The sequence below is a fragment of the Aplidium turbinatum genome, chromosome 5, assembly GCF_918807975.1.
Source record: "Aplidium turbinatum chromosome 5, kaAplTurb1.1, whole genome shotgun sequence".
NCBI classification, from domain to species: domain Eukaryota; kingdom Metazoa; phylum Chordata; class Ascidiacea; order Aplousobranchia; family Polyclinidae; genus Aplidium; species Aplidium turbinatum.
Window position 1 is genome coordinate 23,503,812 of NC_137476.1, and position 19,633 is coordinate 23,523,444.

Below are 19,633 nucleotides of genomic sequence, written 5' to 3' on the forward strand. Positions count from 1 at the left end.
TCGAACGTTTGCGTTAACGCTGACGGCGTCAATATTTTTTGTATGCGCGTACATCACTGCGTATTTGTTCAGTCAAGAAGTTGTTGTTCAGCCAGAAGAGCTGAAAAAAGGAAGCTTGAACGATCCCCCCCTGAACCCCCCTACATCAAGCTATTTCATATTTTTGTGGGGCCGAGTCCCCCAAGAATGCATCCTTGCTCCCCAAGCCTTTTTTCATTAGCCTATACAGTGAAATCATCCTTCAATGTCTTGAAGATGAAGCAGACCTAAATGTTGGGGGAACTAACTTTAATAACCTGGAGTATGCTCATGACACTGTCTTGGTGGCTAATTCAGAAGCAAAACTACAAAATTTGTTGAACAAAGTAAATAAAAGAAGTAAAGCATTTGGAATGAAAATAAATGAAAAGAAAACGGAAACAATGGTAATCACAAAGAAAATAGAAAGTAAAATTTCAATCTGTCAAATTAAAATGAATGGAACAACTATAAAACAAGTAAAAAGTTCTTGATATCTTGGGACAACAATAAACTGGGATGGAAAAGATATGGAGTTAAATATAGCCTACGTATTGCTCAAGCAAAAGCCTCTATTCAGCAAATGAAATCAATATTATGCAACAAGTACATATCTTTCTTAATCAGATACAAAGTATTTAAGTGTTACATTTGTCCAATTTTTAAATATAATTAAGAAACCTGGATAATTAACAAAACAATTATATACTAAAAAAATACATGGGCTTGAAATGTGGACATTCCGAAAAGTGTAGAGAATTTTCTGGACTGCCAGAAAAAGCAACCAAAACGTTTTAAATTAAGTCAAACAAACAAAGAATCTATTAAAAAATATCAAAGAAAAACAACTTCAATTTTCAGAACTCGTGCTTCGAAGAGGGAAATTACAGCATTTCCCTCTCATAGAGAAAAAGAGAAAATTTTTTTATTGCTACGAGAATAGCATGGTACAATTACGCACAATATGAATAAATAGCACCATAGCAATCTAGATACTATAACAGGGTTGATCGGTTAAAACCTGGTTTAAACCGGGCAGTTTTGACCACCTATTACTGGTCAAAACCCCTTTAGTGTGTGAATCAAGTTGATTTTCAATTGAATTAAAAATATTACCCTCCATGTTTAGTAATGATGTTCAACTATTATTTTTGATATTTCAATCAGTTGGTTACCGTAATTTACGGACCATAAAGCGCATTCGATTATAAGGCGCACTGTCAATAAATTGCTTTGATTAGTTTTCTGTTCAGACATAAGACGCACAGGGCTATAGAACGCAACGTATTTTAAGGAGTATGGGTTACCGTATAAAGCTCATTAAACAAAAATGCGTAATAAATGTAAGCAAGTCACAATAGTACAATGAGCAAAAGAAAAAATGGGCCTAGTGAATATCACAGTTTCTAGTTGCTTTTACCGTAGTTTATTGTGTAAGACGGTGGTTTATTTATATAATAATAGCATCGGTACTGGTTTTGAGTGTAGGCAATAAAGCACAACTGGATCCATACATTAGGCGCACCGGCTTATAAGGTGCACAATCAATTTATAAGGAAAAAAAAAGAATTTAAATTGCGCCTTATGGTCCGTAAAATGCGGGTATTTTAATTATTGAGAAAATTCAAATTCTAAAAATACCTAAGTTTCTGATGAACCAAAAAATGCTTGGTAGAACGATGAGCAATTTGCACAGCCAACTGAAGTACAAGAATTAATTCCAACAATTTTTTTTTATGAAAAACATTTACCATCAAATTTTGCTTGACAGGTCGGTATTGGCGGCCATTGATGAAAGTTCAGGCGGCCATGGCCGCCAGCTATTTCGACGCCTGCATATCAAAATGGTCATAACTCACAACTGCTTTTATATTTCCTCAATAGCCCAGGTAGCCGACCTTTCACTACATACAAATATTTTTCTGGGTTTTGACCGGTTTAAACCTAGTTTTCACCGGTTAAAACCAGGTTTAAACCGCTTAGTGGTCAAAACCAGTTTTGACCACTTAGAGATCAACCCTGTACCATAACAGACAGGAAGCAGCGAAAGAGTATATCAGCCATCGAGTTAGCTGGGGCTTCTCTGTTCTTAATGTGACAATAGTCAAGCATCAGCAAATTACGTTTTAGTTATTTTTTCAGTTTCCCTTTTGTTACTTTGCCATTCACTACAGTCATGTTTGCGCCAGTAATAAAAAATAAAATTGAAAAGAAATTAACAAGTTTCCTGAAGAAGTCGTCAAATGGCCTTTCAAACTATCATGCCAGTGAGCCATGTTTGGTCACCAGCTTCCACAAGCCAACGTTTTTTCTAAATGTTGGTATTCGAATTGTTTTTCTCTTCACTCGCATTCACAATCTTTTTTTCACAACAAGGCAAAGTGTTAGAATCATTGTTGACCTATAAAAACTTGAATGCAACTGCAAAGTGCAAATACTTGTTTGCATTGTTATCTGAGTGAACACAATATCAATTAACAAATTTTAAAAACACAGTATTTTTAACGGATTTTTTTGTTTTGCCTGCCAAGCACAAGAATTTGGTCTTTGAGAAGAGGCTCTGGTAGGCCCATGCTTGGTCTTAGAGTCTTGTTAGTAAGCGATCTTAGAGTCTTGCATCTGGCAAATGGGTAATACAATTAAAAGCAATTTCGTCTGTAAATTGACTTGAACTAAATTAGACCAGGTTGTCTTTGTCAAATTTGATCAGCTTATCACGTACCATTATACAACTCAGCTTGCACAAACTAAGGTTTTAGTTTTAAGGCCACTGTGTACTGTGGTGTGACCAAAAAGATTTTGTTAACTTAAAATAGAATAATATCCAACATCCACCATGGCTTCAGCAAGCCATCTTGTTCAAGCAACCAGGTTTGTGATTGATTTATTGATTATGTACTATTCCTTTACTTGTTTGCATAAAAATCAGTTTAGTAGTCTGCCTCTTCAGCTTTGGTGATTAAGCAGTTAAGCACCTAACTTCTATGTGCCACAAAAGTTTTAAAAATTTTCACCTCTTAGTTTGCATTAATGTAACCTCCTAAACCAGTGGTTCTTTAACTGGGGGATACGAGGCCTCCCTTGGGAGCATGCAGATTCACCAAAGGAAGCATGAACATAGTATGGTAGTCTGTTGTATTAGTACGGAATGGCCCGTTTCGGCTAGTCCGATTTGGCTGGTCCGATTTGGCTGGTCCGATTCGGCTAGTTTCCTATTCAGGTACCGTCTTTCTCGGCTAGTTCCCTATTCGGTAAATTTTTGAAAATCCAACCATAATCCTTCTGTAATCCAACAAAATCCTTAAGTAAATCCAACAAACCAGCCGAAATAGACTGCAGCCGAATCGGAATAGCCGAATAGTAGCAGACCCGTATTAGTATGCCCTGTATTGTACAAGTCATGAACAAAAATCTTATTGCATTTGGTTGTTTCTTTTTTGTTCGGTGTTTTTGTGATTAGTGTAAAGAAAGATTTTTCCATTACAGCAACTAATGCATAAACTTTCTTGAACTGGTTTGTTGCTCAAGAACTTTGTTGATAACAAATTTTTCGTAGTTGATATATATCGGTATCGGCCTAAAAATTTCGTAAATATCGGCATCGGCCTGAAAAAGTGATATCAGTCGAGCTCTAGTTGTTGCTGCTATGTTTCTTTGCTTGTATAAAATGAAGAATAATTATATTAATGAGTAAAGAGGGGTTCAAGTTTGGTTTTAATTTCCTGAAAGTTGGACAAAACAGTATTCAATTTTACATAATTTTTTTACAATAGTGCCACTCAAAGTATTTTTATGTTTAGACGAGCTTTTGAAACTGGAAAGACAAAATCTGTGGATTGGAGAATCGCACAATTACGCCGAGTGTATGATATGTTGGTGGAACAGGAAGAAACACTCATCAAAGCTCTTGAGGCTGATTTGAGAAAGGTTTGTTTGATGTTGATCTGAAAATTTTGATTAGTTGGCTGCATAGCCCAGTGGTGAGAGCCCTGGTATGACACTTGAACTTAGGGCAGCTCGAAAATGACATTGATTAAGAACATGCAGCTGTGTCTTTGGTAGGACACTTAAAAACATGCCTGATGGTGGACATGAAGATTGGCTTTCTTGCCTTTTCGTCCACTTAAGCTAAACCTTCAACCACTGGGTGTAAGTCTGAATACGGCAAACAAACAAAAATTAATAAAAGATAGGCTAGTAGCCTACATTAAAATTTGCATGTTTTGTCTCTTCAAGTTGTATCTAGTCCAGGGGTCACCAAACTTTTTTCTCTGAGGTCTGGATTGCTGCGAGATTAACAGCTGCGGCCGGATGCAAATTGCGAAAAGATATATACAACTACTTAGAATCTCCATTGACTTGAATTAAGCACAATAACTAACAAAGTCGACGGTGGAATAGCAAAGTTGTGATGAAAATCGGAAGGTTGCTGGAAAAGTTATCCCCTGCTGTGATACACTACAGGGCATTGTGCTCTTGAAAAAACGTTACATCTGTAACAGATGAAGGTAGTAACACTATTGAGGCAAAGGGTGAGGTTGATGATGGTTCCATCAATGACAGAGGGTGGTTGGAGTGGACTACAATTATCCGTTACCACCAGGCAGCAGAAGGAAATTGACAGAGTACTCTCTTCTGCTGGCTAACAACGGGGGATGACAAAGTTGGAAGTTATCCTAACTATCTGAATACATTGATCAGACACTATGGTTGCTTTTCAGAAGGATATCTTTATTGATTGCCCTGTACACGTGGCAATGTACCAAGATTACCAAGCCAAGGCGCACGTCTATCGAGTTGCTTCAATTTGAAAAGGGAGAGTTGACGCAAGCAAATCAATTTATACCAAGCTAAGTCATTGTGACGTAAGAATTAATGTAAGCAACATTAGATAGATATGGCCAGTACTGCCAGGGGCACGATGTTAATAAATTATAACTTGAAAGTAAACAGTTGAATATATGAGAGCACTGGACTGCACTGCAGAATATGACGCTGGTGTATGAATATGAGACAGCAGTCGGTACACATCTTTCCAAATTTAGCCTAGGCTGTCCCCATTTGTGGTGGCCTAATGATAAAAACAGAACGCACCAACATGTAGGCTGCCTGGTGGAAAAATGTACAAATTACTTCTGCAGCACGTGGCGGGCCGAATGAAATCAGTTTTGGCCCGCATTCTGTAGTTTGGTGACCCCTGATCTAGTGTAACTGATTCCATGCATCAAATTTCAAGATTGTATATTTTCCATTCACATGTGCAATGAGCTTTTGAAGGTACGTAATTAGTAATCCTCAAACAAAGTGCAAAAATGAGTTTGATAGTTCAAACTGGAAAGACTTTTTTATTCCTTAAAAAACTGAGACAAATTTAACAAATTAACTAATTAAATAAACATGAATTAGACGAATCTTACAAGGTTTTATTGTTTCTGGAGTAAGTTTGCTTTTTGTACCACAGACAGGCAAGGGACAACAGGGTTGAGCATTATCTTCTGACTTTATTCCCACTTTAAGTGATGTCGCCGGTGCAGATTACTGTCCTCCACATCACTCTGTCTGTACTCAGTAGCATCTTCCTCCTTTACTTCCACTATTTCCATATCTTTTGTCAGTGTCACATAACCTCTTCATCTGGTTTTCGACCTTCCTCGCTTTCTTTTACCAACTTCCAATTGTCTTATTCTTCTTTCGGACATAATCTTTGTGTCTCCTTACAACAAGACCTAACTATTTAAAGCGTATCTCTTTCAGCTTGTCTTCCCGCTCTCTGACTTGCATTCATACTGTGATGATTTTATTTGATGATTTTATGAGCACTAAAAGTATATTATTATTATATTTTATGTATTTACAAATAGTTTTATTTTTGTATTCTACTAAGTAAGAAGCCACATGCTCTCATGCATCAAGTTTTTTTATAAAAATTGTTTTCCAAATGTATGCGTAAAATATATTGTATATGATTGTTCTATAGTCAATTACAGTATGTAAAGATGTCTTGCATTGATTTGTAAACAGCCAAAGCAAGAAAGCATGATGATGGAAACTATCGTATGCAAGAATGAAGTACTCTATGCTATAAAGAATATTCGTACTTGGGCAAAACCAACTTATGCATCAAAGTCACTTCTCCAAATCGCCGACTCAATGTATTTGCAAAAAGAACCACTCGGTGTTGTTCTTTTGATGGGAGCATGGAATTACCCAGTCCAACTCATCATTCTTCCATTGATTGCTGCAATTTCTGCCGGTAAATAGGCCTACTAAAGAATTTATTTTAAAAAGTGAGAGAATATCCTATTTACTACATTAATGTTTGGTATTTGTTGATAGCAAGGGTCTCATACACGCGGGTCGCAATGCATTTTCAAATTTTGAAATAATTAACAATTACAGTAGGCTTACATACTTTTTCTCTAGATTTAGAAAGATAAAATGCACTCTAAAACTGCTAACAAAAAGAGAAAATGCCCATCAAACTGCACACGACTTTTTCGCACTACTGTTGCGCCATTTTATTGCGTGCGAAAAACTCATATTCTTACATCACATGACCTCCGCCCCAATAGCTGTTGGTTAGTGCGTAACTTCGTGAACATAGAAGCTTCAACATCAAGCAGCGTCAGTTCGACTCTCGTAGTGTGCGCTTGAGCAACGCAATCTAAGAACTGCTCTCCATTCAGCTGCATCTATTGGGTGGAATAATTTCCGGGCAACAACACTTAAACAATCGGAAAACTTCTCTTTGCTATTCTCGGTAACTGGCTCTGGGTCAAAAGCCTCTACAAGTATGCAAAACTATCAGGAATAACCAGCCAAGGGTTTGTCAGTCCGACGATAAATACGCAAAAAACAAACAAACATTGCCTATTCACTTATTGTGTCGTTATCGCAATAGTAACCTTGGTATTTGTTGAAGTCAGTTCTTTAACTGTGTTTCTGAAAGTGCATTGCAAGATTATTAGCCTACTTAGTATTATGTATTATTGTGGCCCTCGGGTTAATTTAAAAATGTTGATTTGGCCCTCAGAGCAATTTGAGTTTCAGATCCTTGGTTTATAGCGTATTTTTTTTCTTGTTGCTTCGATATTGCATGCGTGTCATTTATTATTACATGACATTAAAATTTTTGAATAACGTAAGAAATAAGTAGTAATTTTTATCGAATTTGTTGTTCGTTTAAAAGCTTTAATTGCGTGTCATCAGTTGTTCAAATATTAGTTACTTATTGAGATTTTATCAGCTCACTTGGGTTGATATTAGCTCAACTGGGACTTTATCAACTTTAGCATGTGCTGTACTGTATATTCACATCTGTTGTGTAAAAATTTTCTGACATGAGGCAAAATGTGTATCCTTTGCGGCCTAACATCGGATAAGTTTTTGAAATATTAGCACAGTTACACAGCTACTGCAGTGAATTGAGTTATGAGCTTTGCATCTCCAAGTACTCTTACACATGCACTCATGCAGTTGTGCAACACATGCCAGCATAAGTGAGTGGTTAAAAAGAATTATCTGGAATTTCGGAAAAATGTCACAATTTAAAAACTTGCCATTCAATCTCTGTAACTCCACCGAGAGGACCAAACAATGTTTTTGTTGGCAACATGATAACATTTTTTCTGGTGTCTTTTTACTTACTGGTAATCTGCAAATATAAATGGTTAACAATTTGAACATTCAAGAAAGTTGTAATGCATTGCCTTTTTATGTGCAGGCATTGCAGGGAGCAGTGTATACTGTATGTCAACGAGGAAGGTTTGTCGACAAATATCACACATCGGATAGTACAGGATTGAAATGAAATTTTGATATAAAATTTTGAATCGTATACAAAACGTTACATATCTGCTGATTGTTGCATTTTAAAAGGAGGATGCTTTTAAAATACACTTTTCAAGCCTCCTGTCGTAATGCACTGTAGTCACCCTGAGCTCTGCAGTGCTTATCAGTTTCAGTGTTTATAAATGTACATGGGTCTTCGTCTGTTATATAGAAATTAATTTTCTCTGTAATTGCAAACTGCCCATATAATGACACTTAAAAAGATTCAGTGCTTGGATCCACGGCCACCTAGGATCATAACTTGGAACTGTATAGAAGGGATGACTAGAAGATTGATAATGTACAATGGTGTTAAAACAAATGGTTATTTTTTGCAGGAAATTGCGTAATAGTAAAGCCATCAGAACTCTCAGAGAATACAGCCAAAGTTTTCTCCCATATAATTCCACGTTATCTTGACAAGGTAATAAGCATTTACAGCAAAAGTAGTTGATTTTTCACTTTTCACATTTATTTTTGTTGCAACGCCCCAAATCAGTCCACAGACTATCTCATATTAGAATGCCCAGTAGCTAAGCTTCAAGGAGGATACCTCGCAAAGCAACAACCTCATCATGGATTGGCTAAATGATAACTGCTTGGACTTATAGCGTTATACGAAACAGCAACAATTGAATTGCAATAGTGTTTTAAAACTTGTAGCCCACCATGTTATTCTCTGTTTCTTTCTTTTTTTATAGTGCTTTCAATCGTGTATATGTATTATGACAGGAATGCTTTCCTGTCTACAATGGTGGAATTCCTGAAACAACCGCTCTACTGAAAGAAAAGTTTGATCATATTTTCTATACTGGATCTTGTACGGTGAGTGATGACCAATAGTATCGATAGAGATTGAGAATAATCACATTTCATTGAGTAAGTCTTGTATTCATGATTCTGAATTGTATGGTATGTGTGTCTGTGTAGTTAGATTTGTAATTACGTATGTGAAATCGATGCCTGGTTTCCAGACAGCAAAGTAACCATTTTTTACATTGATTTAACGCCTGTAGACGTTCAGTCGATGTAAAAAGGGTTGATTTGCTGTCTGGGTTAGCGAATACCAAAATCCTCATGCAATCAACACTGATCGTTGTTTTTCCTAGTAACATCGATGAAATAGAATACTGCGTAACAGCGGCTTCTGAAACCGCTGAAACCATATGCTTTATATATAGCACTGATGGCAACTCGTGACTGTGTTTTATGAATAGATCAATCTCACGTGATCATGCAACGATCTCGACATTTGTTAAGAAGTTATATTAGTGCTGTTCCTGCGATGAGGTTTGCATCGCAAATGTATATATCCCTTGACCTTAGTTACATAAGCTAAATTTTGACCTAATTTTGACAAATTAACTTTATGCGTTTGCAACCCAAATGCGAAATACAAAGCATATTAGAAATTAAACCGCAAGTTAAGGATATTTTCTTTTTCTAATAAAATAAAAGAAAAATGTGGAAGCACGGCCTACTAGAACACGGCCAAATATGTTGCTATTTGGGAAAATTTCTAAGAGTCTTAATTGTTACAATCATAGCGATGACAAACCTGTCATTTTCCCACTTACAGAAGTATGTAAGATAAACAGTATTTGCATCTAGACATCTTTGGCTTGTTTTGCCGGAGATTAGATATGTATGTTAAGCACAGTAAACTGTTTATGCAATAATAAGTTAATGTAAAATATGTAAGACTTTCCAACTGCATCCTGGAGGTAGTCTCATCATACAGTCGTTAGGTTTTTTGTATTGCAGGATCTTTCGCCTATAGCCATATTTTACTTGCAAAATTAAACTTGGCGAAAAACAAAACAAACTAAAATTGACACATCCAATGAACAGTTTTCAACATAGAATCCACACAATTAAAATCCTTGACATTTTTAATAGAAGATGCAATTGCACCAAAAGCGACACACCAAACGATACTACCTCCAGGGTTCTATTGGAAAGGCTTGCACATTACATTATTGTTGTGTAAACTGTGCTCAACGTACATACCTAATCTCCGGCAAAACAAGCCAAACATTTGTTTATGTGCAAACATTGCTTATTTTACATACTTCTGTAAGTGGGAAAATGTCAGGTTTGTCATGGCTATGATTGTAATCATTTAGACTCTTGAAAATTTCCTCAAATAGCAACATATTTGGCCGTGTTCTAGTAGGTCATGGTGGAAGACTCAACGACACCACAGCAAACGAATAGGTAATGATTTAAGTCACTCGAAAAACTGCAAAAGATAAATATGGAGTGTCTTTAAATATCCCGAAATTACTGAGAGGGTTCTGCAGTAGTATACTTTTAGCTACAGACAAATCTGAGAACATCAGGAAGCTAAAACTCAATACTATATGTATAATGGTTATTAGAGCATTTACCTAACCAAGAACAAAGACAATCTTACCTGCCTTCCACGCCTAGCCTACTTGATGATTTAATCGTCAGTAGTAGTCGAAACAAGATTATGACTTCAGAAATTGCAACAAACTGATTATTACGTCAGAATAGCAACAGAAATTGCAACAGAAAATGAGTATCTGTGTAGCTTTAATAAGATATCAGTAGAGAGAAGAAAAACTACGTTAAAAGAAAATTTTGACTTAACCATGAAATTTGACCTTTTTTTTCCTTAATAACTTTGAAACCTCTCTTCGTGTCAGCCTGAAATTTAGTTTATGGACGTTTTGTAAACTTTGAGCAAGGCAGAAAAATTTTGACTTTATTGACTTTTGGTTGCCCTACTTATAACATTTCAATAAACACACTTTTTTCGTCGAAAGAATGGTGATTGAAAGATGATGGCAGCGATACTGACATTGTATAGCAGGTCTTTTCAGAATTGTTTAATACAAAAATAAACGCGAATGACAACTTTTAAGTGTTATTTCATGGATTACGGATTACTGTGTGAACAATCAATTGATTCGCATTCTGGTTTTCCTTCTTCACTTAAAGTTCAGTTTATTTATTTTTTTCTGCTGGGGAATAAACAAAAAAATAATAGAAGACTTATTTTGAAAAAAATAAATAACTGAACTGAACTTTAAGTGAAATAATCCCATAGGACTTGGGTCTTTTGCGGGGAGCTTGACTACCTTAAAATTAATCTGGAATGATCAACTTTTACTGCCTAAAAATAAAATCGAGTAATAGCATTAAGAAAATACAAGAAAAGTCCTTGTATCGAGAAAACTGAAGTAAAGTTTCTTGTGCTGAATCGTTACGGTTGAATAGGTAACAGCATACGAAGAATGTCACAGAAATTTTGCAAGATGTGTTCGATGTTTGCAAGGTGTCTACCACAAGATGTTGCGAAAGTGTTTGAAGATCTAATAAAAGCCCCAAAATGTTTTATCGAGTATTTTAAGTTTTGGCTGATTGGTTTGAGTTCACTTAGGTTGTCGCAAATTCGTTTCATATTTCCAAAAATCTGATAGAGCTAAATGTTGTCACTTGTCAATTTGAGTTTCAAAGTCGCTACTAGAGTTAACGTTTTCAAACATTAACTCAATGCAGAAAAAACGATTTTGTTGGTTGGGGATATGCAACTAACTGGAAGAGACTTTAGTCTTGTCCGATAATGTAATTTCCTCACAGTATCTGCATGAAATAGCGTATAAATAGCAGACGTCTTCTCAGTATTTGTGTTGCATTTGTGTTTTTTTTTATTCTTATTTTGTTGTTTGATTGTAATCATGCGATTTATATTGGCGCATATCCTGTGCCAACTGCGTAGAACTTTTTTGCATACATTACATAATTGCTGCAATGCTCAAGTGTTTGGTATTTTTTGGTGATGTTACACAATTAGCGCTTCCATTTTTGCTCTCATTTTCTTTGTCTTTTTTAGGTTGGAAAGATAGTCATGGCCGCTGCCTCGAAACATCTCACTCCAGTCACTTTGGAATTGGGAGGGAAATCCCCTGCTTACGTTGGAAAGGAAGGTCATATGCCGACAGGTAGCTCCCTTCTTGTTTACCATATTGTCATGGTTGATTGGCCACTTGAATAGTCGTATTGATTTCAAAACAGCATGCAGAGGCTTATGCTTGATATGAAGTAATTTATTGCATAAGCAAGCAACGAGCAAACCATGCCAAATTGCCAAGTAGGCATATAGGTGCCTAGTTTCATATTTTTGTGGGCGTGGGAAGACGGTGACATCATGGAATACGTTGTTACACAATGGTGCCACTGGATGGGTGGGCACTTAATGACTAGACTAGCTAGTGCTTGTAATTTATGGTAAACACAAACCAAAATACAATGTTTAATTTGGTTAGTGATGTTTCTTTTTTCAACCATAAACAGACATAGCTTAGCAACACTACAGCAGTAGTATTAATGTTGTGGTGTTGCTCAGCTATGTCTGTTTATATGGTTAAAAATACATTGTAAACACCACAAGCACCGACCGTGGGATAAACTTCAACCAACACGCTATTACTCCAGTGGTATTGAAGCATTTGTGTGAACTGTAGCTCTTTCGATCCAAACCCTATCAGCCTCACAACATTAAGTTTAGCTATCACAGTGTGACGAATAACAAATTACGGGAAATTTTCTGCGCGTGCGGAATGTATGTGAAAACCAGCAGGCGTACAGCATGCTCCACCAAAATTCCGGCACCAGTGCTGCCCGGAAATCGAAGCATATTTTGCCAAAGCACTACCCGTGTGCTACCACTATCCGCCGCTCGCTTTTACGCATTACCTTACAAGTCAGATTAAATAAATTACGCAACTGTCAAGATAAATCATTAGTCTAATTTGTTAATGGAAGGAAGAGTTTTAAACTAAACGTAAGGGAATAAAGACAGTGTAAAATAAAACTGCGAGGCACCACTGAAGGAATTGTTTTAGGCTTTCATATTGAAAACGATTTGCGATACTCCTATGAATCATTAATATACGTGGCTTCCGAAGCGTAATTGTTTTCTAAACATGTGAATACTAATTTGTGGTGTAACCAGTGTTAGCATCATTATTAATCAAAAATAGAATCTGTTAGAGTTTTTTACAAAGGAATGAAGTATGTAGGCCTACTATAATTATTTTCAATGCAATCACTTGAACAGTCTTTTATCCAATACATGCAAAAATAACAGTTAACTTTTTTGTGAAATGTATTACATTGGATTGGACTAAAAGCTTTCTTGCAGACTGTGGTTTTATTATTCATCGCTTTAAAATACTTGACTGGATGCTGATGCTTTGTCGTTATGTTTAGTCGCAAAGCGCTTGTTGTGGGGGAAGCTATGTAACTCCGGACAAACCTGCATCGCTCCTGACTATGTGCTCTGCGACAAGTCAGTAGTCGACAGCCTTCTGCAAGAGTTAAAGTAAGTAACCGTTCGATTGGTTTCACAATGTGTGTATTGTTTGATTGTTTTGTGATTGATGACTTTAAAGTGTCGAAGTCAACAGCGATGTGTCTTGTGACGGTCGCGTTCTAGTTCATGATTAACTACATTTTGCCCGATCAGACCATGACGCATCCAGTCAAACTGTGGTTGAAGGTCAAGGGACCAGTTTTTGCTGTTCTCCGATATGTTTTTCTTGTGCTGTAACTGATGAGCAGTGAGCACGAGTCAACTTATTTGAACCTTAAAATCGGTTTGACGCTTAACAAAAGCATGCTGGTCGTAGCAACAGGCTTGAGAAACTAGTGCAAAAAACTTTGGATTTGGATCTATCAAGCAGCTATTTGAAAACTCTAGACGGGAGTCTAGAGAAAGGGATTGACCTATCTCTGGTTCTCCATCGCTGCAAGCATGGCTTGCTTTAACGTGCACACATCTATTTGTCTCGGCCTTCACGTTCGTTGAATCAAAATATCTTCATCCGGCTAAGAGAGCTAGAGCCTCTTGGTTGGCTTTTTAATTACTATGAACCACTAAATTACTTTCGTAAACAAGTACATGTAATCAGTGGCGTACGCAAGGGTGATTGGGGGTAAAACCATCATTGCGATTCATTACATGAGGCTTTTGATTGATAAACCAACTTTCAGAAAACATTCGTTTTTTATAGCCACTTTCAGAATTTTAGAATTGCTCCAAGTTATTTATGATCTAAAATCATATCATGCATGCAAGGAACAGATTGTTACTGGCGTTGATATTTGAAAGCTCTTTTATGTTCATTAATGCGAGATTTAAGATCTCGTTTTGTTTAGCCAACATAAATTAAATTGCAATCATCACAAGATTTTTTTTTGTTTGTCGTATCCAGGCTTACACTCGGTGGTTGAAGATTTAGATTAAGTGGACGGGAAGGCAAGGAAGCCAATCTTCGTGTCCACCTTCAGGCATGCCTTTAACTGTCTTGCCACAGACACAGCCGCATGCTCTTGAGCGGTGTCGAACCAGCGCCCTTTCGATTGCCGTTTCAGTGTTCTCACCACTCGGCTATGGTATAACTAACTTGGTATAACTAAACCTGAGATTTCGCTTTGTTTCAAGGGGTCTTTTAAAGACGGCAAAAATTTACTTATTGTCAAGGAAGGTTTTATAGCGACTTTCACAGGTCAATTTCATTTAAGATACGCCGAGTTTCTTCAGAAACTTCCTTAACATAAGGTAAAGAAACAAAAAACTTATACTGGGTAGGGTAGATGGAAGTATTAAACTCTTGGGTTGTCGTTGGCAAGCATGCTTTCTTGGATATCCATTGAGGCGCAAAGTATTGTGTAATGCTTTGTTCTGTCATGAACGTTCATGCGGATCTGCGACATGTGTGTCAATGCGGACAGCCGGACATAACCTACAAAGTTTTAGCTACAGTACGTTTTTGGTGTGTTGGATGGTGTGAATTAAAATTTAAATATCTGTCAGTGTGTGTAGGATTTTTGAAAATTGTAGTGGTCAACGTGTTTGTGGCATTGTGACGAATAACTAAGACTTCTAAAAATGATATTCTGTAAAGTTGTTTTTTCATGTTCTGTTATGAATTGAAGAAGTTATGCTGTTCAAATGTGAAGAAAGGAGCGTTCTTCCCGGCTATCAGCACAAAGGCTGAGCACTCACTAGTACAACGAATAGTTGCGATTCGCTAACCATAACGGCATAGCTTCCACGCTAGTTGTTTAGACCATCCAATCAACTATATGTTTCTTGACAGCCGATTGTAGCAAGAATTGACAGCGGTAGACACCGTGTTTCGCCCATGAGGCTTGGCTCGTCAGTATCGGAATGGCCCGTTTCGGTGAGTCCGATTCGGTAAGTCCGATCCCTTTACGGGGGATTTTTTCATTTTTTTTTTAATTATCGGGTACCGTAACGTAATTATCATTGCCGTTTTAGGGTTAGGGGTTTGGGGTTAGAGGTTAGGAACTCACCAAATCGGACTCACCGAATCGGACTCACCGAATAGTAGCAGACCCCGTCAGCATCGCACCACTAATTCTGGCCACTGGCACAAAGGGTATTCGACCGCCGCTTTTACCAGTTTAACTCTTATCTATGTGGAAAGAATGTCTTCCCTATCCCCATGTCCTCCCCTGGCATTTTTTGTTTCTTTCCACAAGACGTGACAATTCAACCCAATCAAGCCTCCAATTGAGCCTCCTATCTTAACAGTTTTTGATTGAATTGTCATGTCTTGTGCTTCTCGTATTTTTGCTTTGTTTGTGCCACTATATTTTGTTATGCTTTTGTCCATCTTGCGCAATCTGCTCTAGTCCTTTTCTGAACAATTAATTAATTTTACCTCTGAAATACTTAACCCGTTGTGCTGCGTAATTTTTCAGTTATCATTTTGTGTGAGCTAGCTAAGCAGTTACTCAAATGTATAGATTTGACCATATTTTTGCTGTGATACTGTATGATTCTTTAAAAAAATATTTTTCTTGTAATAGGCTTAAAAGGGCTGTACGACTAGCCGAAAACGTTCGCTTATTGTTTTTTGTTTTTATAATGTTAAATGTAGTGTTGTTGCTGACTTACATATGTCTGTTTATGGTTTAAAAAAGTTACCTCTCTACCCAAATTGTAATATGCAAACATTCTCTGAGAGGAACGGAAGTAAATAAGCTCACAACATCAAAATAAACAAAGCAATTATTGCAATCAACACTCAACAGACAGAGGTGTTTTTGATTAGATATTACTCAAATTTTTATCATCTTTAACTCACCTTTATCTGTCCCAAAGCAAAGCACTGTAACGAGTATTTTAAATTCTTTTTGCTACAAAATGCAATCTTCACGTAACTCAAACGAAAATCGTCTTCATACTCCACATGAAACATCGGCCAAATTCTCGGCAATCGACAGTGGGTTGCATAAACGATTTGCAATGCATATTTGCATTGACCAACAAATTTTGACTAAAAAAACGTACTCTCATGTTCGTCAAGCTTTCTCGACCACCTTGTAGTCCTAATCATCAGCACAATGACAAGTGTACGTTTGGTGACCTGTCATAGGCCCACTTTCGTTTCAGCGTGAACTACTGTAAATGTTGGTTACGATTACAATGGTCTCATGAAATTTTTTCAAAACCCTCCCATGAAAAATTCCTGCGTACGCCACTGCATATAATACACCATAGGCTTGGTTGCATAATGAAGATTTTAATGCTACAGGAAAGCCATCACTGAGATGGTCGGTGAAGACCCCAAGGCTTCACCGGATTACGCTCGCATCATCAACGAGAGACACTTCGAAAGAATATCGAAGTTGTTGGAGGGTATGCCCAAAGGGAAGTTGGTGGTGGGTGGAGAGACGGATGCTGCAATCAGATACATCGGTACATGCGATATTACCGTCAAGGCCTACCACTCTATATTGCCAAAATAAATCATCAGAATTTGGTCACCTACTTAGGGTTGATTTAAACCAGGGGTGTGCAACATGTTTCGATGACGAGCCGAATATACAAACCTAGATTAGACAGACAGCGGACCAGTCCTTTCTTACTAACTACTTGCAAGTTATTCAGCAAATTAACCGCTGAAGTCCGATATCCTAATTCTGGTTCTGACGAAAACTTTACACCATTAAGTTTCACGATAGCAATTGTATCCAGGCCCGTAGCCAGGGGGCCTCGCCCCCCTGGCAAAATCCCAACATTTTCGAGCAACAGCTACAATTATAATGATTCAATTCCCCCCCCCCTTGCTCTGCGGTCTGGCTACGGCCCTGATTGTATCTCATGGTAGCGCAATCTTGCCTTGGTGTCATATCTTACTCGAGATTAACCAGCTTTTCCTTTTCGGTTCAATGTATGCAAACCTTGAAGCAATGACAATATGACAGATATTACTGGTTAGGAAACATTCTTTCACACAAGCATTTGTGTCACAGCTCCGACCGTGTATAAGGATGTGACCGCAGATGATGCCGTGATGGCTGACGAGTTATTTGCTCCCATCCTTCCCGTGATGACTGTCGATGGTGTTGACGAAGCTATAAAAATCATTAACGCTGAAGAAAAACCTCTTGCATTGTATATCTTCTCCAACAACAAACAAGTGAGCATTGTTCAAGACATTTGGGATCTCTTTTAACAATCGCCTTTGTCTATTGATTTTACGATCTGGACTGTTTCGTGTGAAATTCCAGGTGTTGTTATTAATTTCGCATACATTTTAAGCAACTGTATTTTGTTTTGACTATTTTTAGGTCGTAGAAAAGGTTTTAAACACTACGTCAAGTGGCGGAGTCTGCGTCAATGATTGCATGATGCATAACTCTTCTCACAACCTACCATTTGGTGGCGTAGGTGAGCGGTAGTATCGGTGTCTGTCTAATTTGCATACAATCAGTGTCCACATTTATCGGACCGGCCTAACAAGTTTCAACGTCAAAATGTGAAATTGTATTAATGCGGTAGGCCTACTATTGTATTATACAATTTCAGGATTGCAATTCAGAGCAGCCAGTTCACCACAAAGTCGTGAAAAGGATAAGATTTGCCTGCGTTTTTATTCTTAAATGAAAAATTAACTTTCACGATTAGTGTAAAGTTTTGTTAGACTTGCTTTTATCATTCTCTTGGTCAGTTGTAACCAACTTGCCCTTCAACCTCATGTTATACTTGTTTCAGGTAACAGCGGCTACGGGAGGTATCACGGCAAGTGGGGCTTTGATAACTTGAGCCATGAAAAGCCGATTTGTTGGAGAGGACAAGGTATGGAGAGTTTGCTCTCCTCTCGCTACATGCCATACAGTAACGGAAAAATCGCCATGGTAAGAAAAATTATTTAACCTACAAGTCGTAGGGATGGTCTACGACTCTCTGATTTTGTACAGATTTGCTTTCAAATGCTAACGCCACTGATTCGTTTTACGCTATCACACAAACCGTGTTTTCTGCCTTAATCCGTTGACTTGATGGCACAGTCTTGAGGCATGGCACCATCTTGAGGTATATTTTAACTGCTGTAGAAGTATGAAACACAAAAGTTTCAAACATACTTTTATTTTAGATCTTTTCCAAATTAAAGTGTTTTTTCTTCAGTTGATGTTGAAGGGGTGGTCAATGGTCATCTTACGTTGCTTGTTGATATATTTCAGATCAAACGTTTGACAGAAGATAAGCAAGGAAGTTATTGTGCTGTCATGTAATTACATAAATCTATTCATTGGCAATAGATTTAAAAATATCAATTGTCGCAACTGCCAGTATCGTAATTGACAAAGTTTTACAACGGTGTGAAAACAAAATGTGCTCAATCGCTGACACTGTCAGGATAGTTTCTTTTACCTTGTGAATATTTTACGCCCAGAATTTGTGCATAATTATGATAAATCGTGAAGCTATTTTAATTCATCGTGTTCTATTGAAGGCTGGTCGACCGCCAATTCATTCGAGGCTGTTCAAAAGATTTCATTTAGCCGAATAGCGTATATTAATGCAGTGGTAGAGACATCAATATAAATCTAGCATGTCTCATTTTTTCCAACCTTACTTTCGATTTGTATGGCAATGGCATCTCGAAACTATTGCTTGGGAATCAATTCTGTTATTTCGTTGCTAACAAACGTTCACATCGGTTATCAATTAGCGTCGCTGGAAACGAACTTTCCATCGGTTAAACAACAAGCGATTCATTGTGACGTGACCCAAAGCCAAGAAGTCAGTTTGTAAATTTTACGTCGAAAAGTTTGCATTTATATTTCACTTGAACAGCCCTATTAGATCGTCTACAACTCTACATCATGTTTTTTGTGCCAATGTGAGCAGCAGTACAGCAATTATTTGTACACATTAAAAAGAATTCATGATTGTGAGTAGTTTCATACTGTTGGGCGTTGTATCAAAAAAATAGGTTTTGTGATTTTTTTCGTATTAAAAGCATTTTTTTTTAATGGTTTCAAAATTCGAGAGCCGAACCTTCGCTGCTTTGATCTTGAGTCGGGCGCTTAACCACATGGTCATGGTTACTTCAACTATGCTTCCTCTATAGATTTCCACAATACAAAATACCGAAATATAGCTCAGTAGTTAAGTGCCCAACTCAAGACTAAGCGACGCTGGTTCCGCTCTCGGGGTGTGCGCTTGAGCAGCGCATTTTAGGACTGCTCTCCATTCAGCAACATCTAATGGATCGAATAGTTGCCTGGAAACAACTTGGATGTTTCTCGGCAGTCGAGTGTAGCAAGAACTCACCGATAGACACGTGTTTCGCCCAGGGATATCTAAAGAAGGGGATACCAAGGCTTTTATTACGTCTGACAATAGAAGGGCTTTTGTTTATCGTAAATAATCTGTGTTTATCGTAAAATGACAATTGGCACCGATAATCATCATCATAATCCATCGTCGGTT

At 37.5% G+C, this 19,633-nt stretch overlaps 1 protein-coding gene across 1 annotated transcript; it reads left to right on the forward strand.

Annotated features, from left to right (window-relative positions):
* The first annotated feature begins 2,753 nt into the window (after positions 1–2,753).
* On the forward strand, positions 2,754–19,093 carry LOC145770016 (aldehyde dehydrogenase, dimeric NADP-preferring-like). The gene is made up of 12 exons (XM_082581596.1): positions 2,754–2,889; positions 3,819–3,945; positions 6,040–6,271; positions 8,187–8,272; positions 8,581–8,673; positions 11,711–11,819; positions 13,090–13,201; positions 16,446–16,609; positions 17,167–17,333; positions 17,485–17,584; positions 17,909–18,051; positions 18,379–19,093. The coding sequence occupies exons 1-12, from the start codon at positions 2,855–2,857 to the stop codon at positions 18,427–18,429; spliced, it is 1,419 nt and encodes a 472-aa protein (XP_082437722.1). The 5' UTR covers positions 2,754–2,854; the 3' UTR covers positions 18,430–19,093.
* The last annotated feature ends 540 nt before the right edge of the window (positions 19,094–19,633 follow it).

What these genes read in the sequence shown, in the direction of transcription:
- LOC145770016 (XM_082581596.1), top strand. Translation starts at nt 2,855, where the DNA reads ATGGCTTCAGCAAGCCATCTTGTTCAAGCAACCAG. An exon ending in TTCCACGTTATCTTGACAAG is followed by an intron (nt 8,273 to 8,580) that starts GTAATAAGCATT and finishes GTATTATGACAG; the next exon opens with GAATGCTTTCCTGTCTACAA. An exon ending in TGCTGCAATCAGATACATCG is followed by an intron (nt 16,610 to 17,166) that starts GTACATGCGATA and finishes TTTGTGTCACAG; the next exon opens with CTCCGACCGTGTATAAGGAT.